The sequence below is a fragment of the Anguilla anguilla genome, chromosome 11 (assembly GCF_013347855.1).
Source record: "Anguilla anguilla isolate fAngAng1 chromosome 11, fAngAng1.pri, whole genome shotgun sequence".
Lineage (NCBI taxonomy): Eukaryota > Metazoa > Chordata > Actinopteri > Anguilliformes > Anguillidae > Anguilla > Anguilla anguilla.
Genome location: NC_049211.1, coordinates 38,222,359 through 38,236,500, shown reverse-complemented (window position 1 = coordinate 38,236,500; position 14,142 = coordinate 38,222,359). Strand labels below are relative to the sequence as shown.

The 14,142-nt window shown below is 47.8% G+C and overlaps 1 protein-coding gene across 1 annotated transcript; it reads right to left on the bottom strand.

Annotated features, from left to right (window-relative positions):
• Positions 1 to 378: 378 nt before the first annotated feature.
• LOC118208044 (protein tyrosine phosphatase domain-containing protein 1-like) lies at positions 379 to 12,006 on the bottom strand. Its single transcript, XM_035382308.1, has 10 exons — positions 11,531 to 12,006; positions 9,387 to 9,558; positions 8,654 to 8,734; positions 7,284 to 7,402; positions 6,646 to 6,783; positions 5,718 to 6,150; positions 5,146 to 5,629; positions 2,736 to 2,921; positions 1,880 to 1,984; positions 379 to 820 (listed from the first exon to the last, which is right to left on the bottom strand). Exons 1-10 carry the CDS (start codon positions 11,538 to 11,540, stop codon positions 683 to 685), a joined length of 1,866 nt encoding a protein of 621 aa, XP_035238199.1. The 5' UTR covers positions 11,541 to 12,006; the 3' UTR covers positions 379 to 682.
• Between the last annotated feature and the right edge of the window lie 2,136 nt (positions 12,007 to 14,142).

Here is a 14,142-nt window from a genome sequence, read left to right as displayed (position 1 = left end):
CTTGTACCTACAACAAATTTGATGCCTTTATCTAGCCGACCCTCCCTTTTAATATGGGGTAACCGGTTAAGCACACCCCCCTGGGCTGTCCATGTTGTAATTAAAGGAAACCCAAGGCTGCACTGTTAATTACAAACGTAATGGTGTAAATAAAGCGCTTACATAAGTAAGTGATTGTGTGTGAGAAAGACTCTATACACCTGTGCATTCGGGTGCAAATCTACATATACAAATAATTTCAATTATACAGCTACACTTTACAAATCAGCCTGTCAGCAGAGGCTCACGGCACGGAAGCATGGCATTATTGGTTTGGCATGATTGTAAGGAAACGCAGTAAAATGCATTCATCAAACAGAAAGAGAACGCCCCACACACTTTAATCCCCAACGTATCATTTATTTGCCGACATTTTGGCACCCAGGGCCTTCGCCACCCTGACAAAGACACTGTGTACCGAAAAACATTGGTAAATATTTGGCAAATGATTTATTGGAGCATAATCGGTGTCGAGTTTTTTCATTTTTAATTATCCGAGTACCGACGGCCAGCACTTCCTGAAGCCAGTGGGTTTTTACTTTCTTTATGCACGGAACACATCAATCAAAAAGAAAATACTGAACACGAAGACGAATGCATCGCAGCGCAGACAGATGCACTGTCCAGACTCCAGTCTGAAGCGTTACAGTGAGGGACAGACAGCCACGGCACCTGCGTCCTCTTCCTCTCTCTGTGCCTTCATCTCCTTCAGAACCAGGGCCAGGACCCTCCTCATGGTCTTATACACAATCCTCCCTTCTTCCGACTCTCCCGCTTTCATCTAGTTTGGAAGAAACATCCATCAGCTTTACATTTAAGGCTCCATGCTTTCGTATTGCCAGGTATAATAGAGTAAAACTACTTTAGAGCCCCAAGATTAAGTATATATGCAGTATGGTTCACCCACCAGACCTGAGACGATCTTTAACTCATAAGTGCCAAAAAATTGTGAAAACTCTGTCATATCCCTGTGAATTCTCAATGAGACGCATTAATAACCAAAAAGATACAATACGAACGATGGATTTTATGTAAATTCAGTCTGCAGAATATGTACAGGTACGCTATCAAAGCAGATGTGTTTAAAACAACACATAACGTGTCATTTTTTTAAACACACCTCCATGGCTCGTTGAGGACAACACATTTTGTTAAACGGCCTCCCTTTGTAACACATGTAGGACGGAGTGTGGCACAGTGGGTAAGGAACTGGGCTTGTAACCGAAAGGTCGCAGGTTCGATTCCCGGGTAAGTACACTGCCGTTGTACCCTTGAGCAAGGTACTTAACCTGCATTGCTTCAGTATATATCCAGCTGTATAAATGGATACAATGTAAAGTGCTATGTAAAAAGTTGTGTAAGTCGCTCTGGATAAGAGCGTCTGCTAAATGCCTGTAATGTAATGTAATGTAATACATGAATTGTATATTTGTAACACAAAAGCATTAATGTTGACACAAAAGTAGAGAGTGTATGTGAAGAAACAGTTTGATGTTTTTAGGGCAAAAAATTTGACCCAGGTCTGGCACCATCCTTTGGGCTCAGAGCTAAGTAATGCGTCTAATTTCGGAACTGTGCGCTCGAGCGAATATGTATCAACGCGCAGCTCATTCAGGAACTCTGTGCTTAAGAGCAGATGTATCAACGCGCAGCTCATTCAGGAACTCTGTGCTTAAGAGCAGATGTATCAACGCGCAGCTCATTTAGGAACTCTGTGCTTGAGAGCAGATGTATCAACGTGCAGCTAATTTCGGAACCCTGTGCTTAAGCAGAGCTATCTTGACGTGAAGCTAATTTCGGAGCGGAGCGGTGAGGCGCGGGCGGAGCGGAGCACGCCCACCTTGGTGAAGGCCTTTATCGTTCGATCGAGGAAGGCGGACTCCACCGACGGGGCCATCACCTGGGCCGCGCAGTGCAGGATGCACGTCAGAGTCTGGCGAGGACCCTGCAGAGCACAGCGTAACCAAGCGAGAGAACAGAGTAGACAACGGTGCGTCGTGCAACAAAGAAGGAAGACAAGATTTTTTTATTGGTACAATAATTACTTCACTAGCGGTGTAAGAGCAATCTTTTCAAATGTTCACACAACGAAAAGGGCTCGTAGGCTGGACCACGTCCTTGACTCTGAGGCAGTCACAGCACAGACCATGGGAATCACAGATTCACTGGGGATTAGAGGCTAAACAAAAAAACAAGATGAGCATTTGTTCTAATAACTTTGCTTGATCATTAACATTGTTCTAATAATTTTGTCAGTGTTAAATGCCATAAACTGATATACTCAGATTATAAGGCTTGGTCTGTATGATGATTTCCTTCATGTGAAGTATCTCATTCTTTGCATAAGAATGAATTATGTTAAAAATCCTTTATTTTAACTAGGGAAGATCCATTGAGAACATGTTTCTCTCTTTTAAGGACGCCCTGGGAGAAATGCCAGAGAGAACAGCTGCAAGTGGGGAGAGAGAGAACGGGGGTAAAGCCTGTTTTGGATTTTGGGCTAAGGACCGAGGTCCCAACGGCAGCGTTCTTTCTTGTAGGGACCCCAACTTCATCTCTCCAGATACAAGTCAGCATCCCTATATGCCCACCAGGGGCTCGAACCAGCAACTCCACCAGCACACGACCACTAGGCCACCCTGCTGCCCAAGTTAAATATGTACAGTTACATATGCATATTGACACAAAGCTCTGACCTTGTCCAGCGTGTTAAAAACCCTGCTGGGGTCTTTGGGTTGCTCCTCTAGGGCCTGGACGTCCCGTCGGCTCAGAACGGGCTCCTTCAGCTGCTCCAGCCAGGACCACATGAGGCCGGACAGGACGAAGGGGTCCTGCTCCGCGCACACGCTGTCCCAAACGTCCCCCCCAGAGTTCAGCTCCATCTGCAGGACCCCCCAAAGCACCAGGGTAAAGGGGCTGCATTTATACAGCGCCTTGTCCAGCAACTAAGGCTGCAGGAGAGTGCTTTACAATGAATGCCACTCACTCACTCACTCACTCACTCACTCACTCACTCACTCACTCACTCACTCACTCACTCACTCACTCACTCACTCACTCACTCACTCACTCACTCACTCACTCACTCACTCACTCACTCACTCACTCACTCACTCACTCACTCACTCACTCACTCACTCACGTACGTTATGAATTGCTATACTTGTGAGGACTTCTGAGTGATTTCCATTGACTACATTCATTCCGTAACCTCTAACCCTAACTCTAACCCGATCCACTACATGCCTAACCTTAACCCTAAAACAGACTCTTGGAATTGTGAGGACCAGCAAAATGTCCTCACTTCCTGTAATTTTCCTCATCTTTCTATCCTTGTGAGGACATTTGGTCCTCACAAAGATAGTAGTACATGTCCACACACACACACACACACACACACATACACACACACCAATGGCCATGCCTCTCATTCACCCATTATCACACACACACACACACACACACACACACACATACACACATACACACACACCAATGGCCATGCTTCTCATTCACCCATCATCACACACATACACACACACACCAATGGCCATGCTTCTCATTCACCCATTCTCACACACACACACACACACACACATACACACATACACACATACACACACACCAATGGCCATGCTTCTCATTCACCCATTCTCACACACACACAAACACAAACGGTGAAAGGCAGCCATGCAAGGCACCAGCCAGCTCATCAGGAGCGATTAGGGGTTAAGGGTCTGAGTTGAGGAAGCTAGGTGAAAGTGACGATGATGAAAATATACACTTTGCACATCTAAGCAATCACATAATATGACACTGATTTTCAGGTTATTTCAGGTTGGTTTGTTTAAATTCAAGTAATACTTTATATAATTTGTTGAAATAATGCATTAAAAAGCAATCACAGTACGTAATATAGAAACACTACATGAACACCACGTTAATTTAGTTCTTATTAAATTAACAGCTGCTAGAACATGGCCCCAAATATCCTCGTGTGTCTTTAATGTTGCGAGAGTATGCCACTCCCACATCTAGGCTACTTTTATTGCATACTTTGGCATGTAGTGGGGTGGCGAACATTGGCAAGAATTTGCCTGACCTCATTACATTAGACCTTATATTAGATCTTAGTACAGAGTAACTTGCGCCAGTTATCTTTCTAAACCTAGTAGCATCTTTTAAATGCTTTATTTTAAATGCTTTATTAAATGCTTTTTCCCCCCAGTTTGTCCAATACTATGTCCGATAGGTGGCAAAATTTTTTTTTGCAAAAATAGATTGCCCATTTGAATACTGGTTTTAAAAAAAGGAACTCAACAACTCGCAATATTGGTCATTATCTCACACAAACGGAACAGCGCTATTTAAAGCAACGCAACATGACAGTTTTATTTTTATCCATGTAAAATAGCACTGTATTGTACTGTGCAAGTGCCTTATCAAGATGTGGGAAATTGTGGGGGGAGGCGCCAGGAATTTAATTTGGCTGTTCTGCTGAACATAGCGTACATTCCAGCCGTCACGCTGTGCATAACATGCGAAGCTGTGTGCAGGTGCTGCGTGCAGGTGTGTGCATTCACAGATGTGTGCATTCACAGGAGTGTGCAGGTGTGTGCATTCACATGTGTGTGCATTCACAGGAGTGTGCAGGTGTGTGCATTCACAGATGTGTGCAGGTGCTGCATGCAGGTGTGTGCATTCACAGATGTGTGCATTCACAGGAGTGTGCAGGTGTGTGCATTCATAGGAGTGTGCATTCACAGGAGTGTGCAGGTGCTGCATGCAGGTGTGTGCATTCGCAGATGTGTGCATTCACAGGAGTGTGCAGGTGCTGCATGCAGGTGTGTGCATTCACAAATGTGTGCATTCACAGGAGTGTGCAGGTGCTGCATGCAGGTGTGTGCATTCACAGATGTGTGCATTCACAGGAGTGTGCAGGTGCTGCATGCAGGTGTGTGCATTCACAGATGTGTGCATTCACAGGAGTGTGCAGGCATGTGAGGGAATGCACAGACATGCACGGATGCAGAGGGATGCACGTGCGCAGGCATACGCATGCGCATCATTACGCACGCGTGTCCTGGCCTGCACAGGAACGGTTACCTGCCACCAGGACACTCTCCGCCTCTGCTCCTCGCCCCCGTCCCGCTCCAGGTCCACAGCCAGGGCCTGGGCCACCAGCAGCCGCCGAGCCTCCAGACTGAGCTCGGTCTGCAGCAGGATGAAGGGCACCTCGGAGGGCCGCTCCTCGTCCTCGCGCCCGCCGCCGCGCCGCTCGCCGCCCCTCCTCGGGGACGGCGTCCCGCCCGCGCGGTCCCGCGGGCGCTCCACGCGCCGGGGCGGGGGCAGCTGGTCCCAGACGGAGCTGGTGGAGCTGTGGGGGGAGTCCGAGGCGGGGGGCCATCGCTGGAGCGCGGGCCCATCGTCGGGCTGGCGGCCGCCGTCTCTGAGGTCCTCGTGCGATAAGCACAGTCTCTTCAGAGCCCTCGGCTCTTTCCCCGCGTCCCCCCCCGCGCTCCCCCCCACGTCCCCCCCCGCGTCGAGGGTGGCGCCGGGCCGCCCGCGGTCCCGCTCGCTGTAGCTGAGGCTCCGCCGGACGTAGAACAGCGGCGGTTCGGGGGTGCGCAGCGGCACGGTGGCGGGGCCGGGGAGGCTCCTGTGCGGCGAGGCCGGGCCCCTCCCCGCGGCGGCGGCGGCGGCCTCCCCGCGCCGCCGGCTCCACCCCCCCCGCGCCGCGCCTCTCCTCGGCCACGGGCTCCACCACGTCCAGGACGTCCTGCTGCACCACCTGCCGGTTCCGCGCCACGTCCAGCAGCAGCTGGCACGCCAGGGCCACCACTTTGGGCGTGTGCCGCAGCCGCCGCGCCTCCGGGCCGTGCAGCAGGTGGCGCTGCCGCGTCAGGTACTGGGACAGCGAGACGGCGGCCGATTCGGGCTCCGCGCGGGGGAACACGCTCCGGAGCGGGACCAGGAACTGGGCGAACTGGCGCACGCAGAGCAGCTGCGCCCGGGTCTGCACGGAGCCGGGCCGCTTCTCACGCACGAACGCGATCGCCTGGTCAGCGCTCATCTTCGTGGTAAAGACCAAGTGACAAGCCAGCAGAACACCTTTAACACAGACACAATGCAGTCGTTTGTAACATCGGTAATTACTGATTAATGAAAAAATAGCAATGCCCTGTAGCAAAACAATGCTAATGTGATGACAAAACCAAGCTATGAAGCAACAATTAACAATATTTATCAGCTTCAAGTCAATACAAAATGCATTTTGCACATATTTGATTTTTGATTTGATTTTATTTAGCACAATTAAAATATAAAACAGAAACAGAAGAGATTTAGAAACAGTGAAATAGTGCAGGGAGCGGCAAGAGACCCAAGGGGCTTATACATGGCCTCACCCTAAATAAAATGACAACTCAGCAAAAACGTACAAAAATAGACAGAGTATAAATAAAATATGTGTGACGACTGAGTAAGGGTTTCGATTAAAAATGTGATAATGCTCGATCATTACTTCGGATCAACAGAAGAGCTCGTGCGAGAGCAGGAGGGTTGGCGTTTTTGTTTTTCGGAAAATCGCAGGTCATTCTGCCGCACCTGTCCTTCCGAGCCCGGCGTGGCAGTGAACGGCGACTTTCCCCTCCTGGACGGCGAACGACATCACCTTCGCCATGTCCAGCACGGTCGCTAGGGACGCCACGCCGTAGTCCCTCCACGCGTAGTTGTAGTAGTAGACTGGGGTGGGGAAAGAGCACAGTCTGCATCCGTTACTTTCTCCAGAACTTTCTAAAAGACAAATTTGCCTTCCTAAGTGCAAGAGGGTAAAACAACCCTAGGGTAAAGTAACTCTGTGAAGTGAGGACTGAAAGCAACCAATTCATACACTTCTTTCTAATAAATGTGCAAGAGTAAGCCAAACTGAAACCAAATAAGAACCTGGCAGAATCCTTAAATAAATTAATTAAATATTGAAATAAATAAATAAAAATGTGCTGTATGCTCATTTTCTGTGTTTGTAGCTCTGTGCATTAAATCACATCAGTAGAATAATTCTGAAGTGCTTCATACTGTGTGCGCTGTTATATTTGTGGCCTTATTCTCTGTGCTTTATGCACTGCTGTGGTCATTCATGGCTTGTCGGAAGCCATTCTAGTTTTGCTGATTGGGGAACTGGCAGAATGTCATTGGCTGAAACGCTAACTGGACTGGGCCAATGGGACGGGAGCGTGGCTCACTGCCTGCCTCCATAAAGGCCTCGGGCCGGTAGGTGAAGCCGCTCTCCTGTTCCAGCTCGTTACCGCAGCTGGCGTGCTCTCCCGGGTGCTGCAGGTTAATCAGCGTCCTTATGCCACACCTGGAGAGAAGTTAATTAAAAAAAAAAACCGTCAGAGATTCTTCACTGTCTCATTATACACTCCCTGAAAGCAGGCTTTTGGCACTTTATGAGATTAGACTCAGAGTTCATCCAGGTGTCAAAATTATTCTGTGTGCAGCGCCCGAATATTCACTCAATAAAATACCGTATAAAATGATTATCTAAGAACATTCAATCGTTTAATTGAAATACAATTTAATTGATAAAATAATGAAATGAAAATGAAATCATCTACTGTTTCTATTGAGCTTCCTTGATAAAACAGTTATGTGCAACTTTGCCTCAACTGATTTTTATAATAATAATCTTTTCTTTTGGATAATTATCCATATCCTGAGGTATATCTCTCCTGATTGGATTAATAATTAGGGGATTTACGGATGAATTACAATGCAGAAACCAGGCTATGGATTCATGACTGAGTGGCATGAGATATTCTGAGCTGATTGTGTCATCGTCTATAATCGCAGAGATGTGCAGCTGGATTTAGGAGAGCACATGAGGACTCCTGGACATCTGCCATTTTAGGGACAGACAGACACTAATACAGAGACCGTCAGCACAGAGTCAGTCAGAGCACAGAGATCTGAATCAGGGCACAATCATAACACAGAGATGGACAGGGCCCAGAGATCTGAATCAGGGCACAGTCATAACACAGAGATGGACAGAGATCTGAATCAGGGCACAGTCATAACACAGAGATGGACAGAACCCAGAGATCTGAATCAGGGCACAGTCATAACACAGAGAACAGAGCACAGAGATCTGAATCAGGGCACAGTCATAACACAGAGATGGACAGAACCCAGAGATCTGAATCAGGGCACAGTCATAACACAGAGATGGACAGAGCACAGAGATCTGAATCAGGGCACAGTCATAACACAGAGATGGACAGAGGACAGAGATCTGAATCAGGGCACAGTCATAACACAGAGATGGACAGGGCACAGAGATCTGAATCAGGGCACAGTCATAACACAGAGATGGACAGAACCCAGAGATCTGAATCAGGGCACAGTCATAACACAGAGATGGACAGAACCCAGAGATCTGAATCGGGGCACAGTCATAACACAGAGATGGACAGAACCCAGAGATCTGAATCAGGGCACAGTCATAACACAGAGATGGACAGAGCACAGAGATCTGAATCGGGGCACAGTCATAACACAGAGATGGACAGGGCACAGAAACGGTCAAACATAAAACATTTTATACTTAGACCTTTGAAATTGCTCAATGACGTCGTATTTCTGTATGATTTCTGTTGAAGGCCGGGCCATGGCCAGGAGCTCGTCTGTAACCCTGGAATGAGGAGGACACCCACAGCTTTACCCAGAAGCACCTCGCGGCCGACCGTCGAACAGGGCTGACAAACACACGGTATCTCTCAGGGTTTCCATGGCAACAGTGGGGTCGAGACTGCCCCTTCGAGTGCTTTCCCATTCATAAGCACTGGTTATCAGTGCTTGTTTAGTTACCATGGTTACCATGGCGTATTACAGTTGGAGCTACCTTGTTTTCACATTGGCACGTAGCGAAAGCGATTCATGAAATGAGGAGCACATATATGTACATGGTCTAAGGCATACTGCAGTTGTTTAATGAGTCGATGTGAAAATATATACATTAAATATATTATATTTGGCAGGCAGACTGAAATTTGGTTCATAGACTGCAATGTGCTTTTGAATGCCTGTACAGTACAGAGGGCAGTTTGTATATTAACCATTGCTGCAGTCTTAGGCTAGATCATAACTATCCAGAAACCAGGAAGTAAAACAGGAAACTTTTACCAATTTCCAACTAACTAGAATGGCTGAGTGGTTCACCATTTGGACTCTGCTTTCAATTGTTAAATGTACATTCAAATGTCACTCTACAGAACATATTTTACATTTTTACATGCCTGTTGCTATGCATCTGTGTGAGTAGGTGGGGGGTGAGGGGTGGTTACCAGGAGGAGTAGAGCCCTTTGATGGCCTGCATGTCCTCTCCCCAGCGCGACGGGTCCTCGTACTTGCAGGAGCGCCCCCCGCAGGCCATGGAGCACTGCAGGTGACTGGGGATAACGTAGCGTAGCGTCTCCCCCACCATCGTGTACTTGGGCCGGGGAGCTCTGCCTCGCGCTGTGGGGTGGGGGAGGGGAGGGCGGGGGTGGCAGTGTAGGCCTGTTAGTCTGCACCAAACTCACACTGAAGGCCATCACTAACTCTGTAAGCCCAATGTGTTAGCCAGGCTAATTATTTATTTCTCTGCTGAAATACAACTTAAAAATGAGAGGCTGTAGTGAAACTTGAGTCCTGAAGGGCCACACTCTCTGCAGGGTTTTGCAGTTTCCCATTAGGAGCCAGTTTAGGCCTCGGTATCTATGTGTATATATGTGGCCTCTTTAGCCAATCAATGTGTGTGTGTGTGGACTCTTTAGCCAATCAGTGTGTGTGTGTGTGTGTGTGTGTGGACTCTTTAGCCAATCAATGGCTTAAGTACGTAAGTGGTGAAGGCACCAAAAAACCAGGAGCCATTACATTCATCCAGGGCTGAAACTGAAACCTGCTGACAGAGTGGCAGACCAGGACTCCAGTTAAACTAGCAGACACTGAGTCAGCCCAGAACTGGACTCCAGTTAAACTAGCAGACACTGAATCAGCCCAGAACTGGACTCCAGTTAAACTAGCAGACACTGAGTCAGCCCAGAACTGGACTCCAGTTAAACTAGCAGACACTGAGTCAGCCCAGAACTGGACTCCAGTTAAACTAGCAGACACTGAGTCAGCCCAGAACTGGACTCCAGTTAAACTAGCAGACACTGAGTCAGCCCAGAACTGGACTCCAGTTAAACTAGCAGACACTGAGTCAGCCCAGAACTGGACTCCAGTTAAACTAGCAGACACTGAGTCAGCCCAGAACTGGACTCCAGTTAAACTAGCAGACACTGAGTCAGCCCAGAACTGGACTCCAGTTAAACTAGCAGACACTGAGTCAGCCCAGAACTGGACTCCAGTTAAACTAGCAGACACTGAGTCAGCCCAGAACTGGACTCCAGTTAAACTAGCAGACACTGAGTCAGTCCAGAACTGGACTCCAGTTAAACTAGCAGACACTGAGTCAGCCCAGAACTGGACTCCAGTTAAACTAGCAGACACTGAGTCAGCCCAGAACTGGACTCCAGTTAAACTAGCAGACACTGAGTCAGCCCAGAACTGGACTCCAGCTAAACTAGCAGACACTGAGTCAGCCCAGAACTGGACTCCAGTTAAACTAGCAGACACTGAGTCAGTCCAGAACTGGACTCCAGTTAAACTAGCAGACACTGAGTCAGCCCAGAACTGGACTCCAGTTAAACTAGCAGACACCGAGTCAGCCCAGAACTGGACTCCAGTTAAACTAGCAGACACTGAGTCAGCCCAGAACTGGACTCCAGTTAAACTAGCAGACACTAAGTCAGCCCAGAACTGGAGTCTGATGACCCTTCCTCATACTGTAAACACTCACGGCTCTTGGATGGTTTTTAATAAACCCTTCCCCTCCCCAATCTCATCTTTCTTCTCAGTTTGGAATCGCTGGTATCATATATCGCATCTCCTCACGTCGTATGTAAATTTGGAAGAGTGCAGACCAGCGCGTGTTCTCTTCCCGAGTGCATGTTCTGCCTGCTGCTTCTTTTCGTTCTGTGGGTCTGCAGTCATTTTACTGGAGGTCTTGCACGGCAGGCAGACCACAGGCAGTCTGCAAGCACGCAATAATTCACCACATGACACACAACGATGTCATGATGTTGCATGATTTCATGGAAAATTACAGTATATGGTGACCTGCAGTCACAGCACTGGACTTCCATGTACCAGTCGAGTGCCTTCGATTATGAAAACTTCAATACAAAGACTTAGGTGCACAACATACGGTAGCCACAGACATGGTTACAGACTAATTTAATGCACCTGCTGAATGTTGTTTAAGGGGCCTGACCAAGCACAACAGTGCCTATGGATGTTTCGATGTCCCGGAAACCAGGTAGCTGACCAGGTAGTCCATAATATGCAAGCGGTAACTATTCTTCCCGATTCCTGATATTTAATTCATATGAAGGTGATGTCATACCCAGCATCATATGGAAGCAGACTGTTTTCTTCCGTTATGATGTCATAGCTGACTCCATGTGAGAACGATGCAGTGTGCTTTCACGACCACGGTGGGACCAGCCAATCGGCACTCTGCGTCCTGTTACCATGGTTGGGCCTGTGGATTTCAGACAGGACAGATAGCTCAGAGCAGGAGGAGTCCAATTGTAAGAATCCCCACTGACACCCCAAACAGTGGAAGTGCAAAGGAACGCACGTAGTCTTGCCTGGTGCGTATACCTGGTGGATAGAGCAATAGTCATACACACAAATGGCGCGCAGGATGTCGTATTGACAAATCTCCTCGAACCATTCTACTTTTCCTCTTATATACTCCAAATAATCAGACACAACAATGGCCCCTGCTTGTTATCTCAGTAAACCTATCACACCACATTAACTACTTGCAGCACAGCTGGCTACCGACTCATTATTTGCATTAGCTACTGAACACCTTTTTTTCTACCATTTTCTCCTCAATTTAGTCATTATACCAATTCCCCGTGTGAATCACGGTCCTGGTCGATGTGCTATCCTCTGTTGGTCTGGGGAGGGTGTAGAGTAGACTACCACACGCCTCCTCCGATACATGTGGAGTCGCCAGCCACTTCTTTTCACCTGACAGCGAGGAGTTTCACTGGGAGAGCGTAACTCGTGCGGAGGTTCACGCTATCTCCCCCAGGTCCCTTCCCTGCTGAACAGGCGCCCCGACCAACCCGTAGGAGTCGCTAATGCAACGATCAGGACTCATACCCTCACCGGCTTCCCACCCGGCTACTGTACACTTTTGAATGGCGTTCCAAGAGCTTTATACAGCACCCAGTGTACCACATCATCAATGAACACCAACTTCCCCATGACACCGGCTTTGCAACAACACCGAACATGACTAAACTCTATACGGAGAACCTAGATAGATGATGCAAGTGCAGCTCTGTAGTTCTGGGAGCGTTCCACAGAGGCAGTAGAATGGTTGCAACAGTACTATTGGGGCAATAGCACTATGGGGGCAATAGCATCGTCTCTTTACCAAACCATGCCGACTCCCCACCAGCACTGTAGACCGCCTGTTCTCCTTCGGGGGTCTGTGACCCACCCTACCCTAAAAGGGCAAACGTGGGTACAGGCTGCTGTTTTAGCCCAGCACTATGACACCTGATTCAACCAATCACCTAGTCATAGTCTTCTATCAAGACCTTGATAAGTAGCAATAGGCATCTTAGTGCTGAGCTGAAAAAGAAAAAGCTGCACCCATACCAGCCCTTTTCAGATACGATGGGACACCCCTGGTATAGATGGCAGCTACAGACAGCACACGCAGTACAGACATGTACAGCGACCGGTGTGCTGAGTCTGAATGTTTTAGGCATGTTAAAACATGTATGTTGAGTATGTATTAGTGTTGCATTTGGGATCTACAGATCTTTGAAGTTTGTGGGTCCAATGTTGTGGGCCCAAATGAAAAGGACAAGCCATTAAAATGACCAGATGATCAGGAACAGACAGATGCAAAACTGATGAGGCCTTGGATTCAGTTATCCTTTGCCATGTTAGTGTATATGCAAATTCACACAGTATTGAGTGATTAAAAATCTTTTGCCTTAAGTGATTTAGTGCAGTGACAAAAACATGACATCGCAATAGCTACCAAAAAATTCTCCTGACTACATACGTTTTATAATTTATAAATTAAAACCATAATAATGAAAGTGCATGTTAAAATTCATCCTCATTCTGCATTTTGTTATGCAAAAGCTAACAGGGAATCAAAGTTCCTACAAGAGAAATTTCATTTGGCTCAAATGCGGTTTTGCAAATTGACCCCTGGGTCGGCCAAACTGGAATGTAATCCAAAGAATTGAGGTGGTTTTGAATTCAGTCATTGTGTTGCTCAACCAGAATGTCTGCTCCAACCACAAAAAGAAATCAAAACCTTGAAATCAGGAACTGAGACACCAAATTTTGGCACCAAGCTGACATTCTTGATGAAATAAGTACTCTTATCCACAGTAAGAACACTAAACACGCAGCAAGATTACACCCACTACAGGTCTAACAATCTGCCCCTCAAGCACTAGGTGTTTTTACACAAAAATAAGCACTACTTACCCGAGACAAACAAAGGAAGAGGATATGATTATATTACAGTCAACATAAAGCGAAATCCCAGCACACAGACCAGGACAGAAATGTGCATCTTCAGAGTTGATGTTTCCGGTCTGAGAAGTTGGACCCCGGCAGCACCACCCCTTCCCTTGGTTCGCCCTCAGGGAACGCAGGACACCTTCCCAGCAGCAGACCCCCCCCCCCCCCCCCCCCCGACACGCTGGTAATCCAAGCGGCACTGGGAGCAGACATCCCCGCACCCTACGAGGGGCTCCTTCCACGTCAGCCTTGCTCCCCGGGCCCGGGTGCAAGAAATTAGCCTGCTATTTCTGACCACTCCTGGATTAACCCGCTAATCCCCTTACTCCACAAAACACCGCCGAAGCAGGCCGTCGGGGCTCGAAGGCGAAAAAACTACTCAACTTAAGCCGCGTTTCCACCAAAATTACCCGGAACTTTTAGTCCCAGGAACTACTTTTCAAGGAA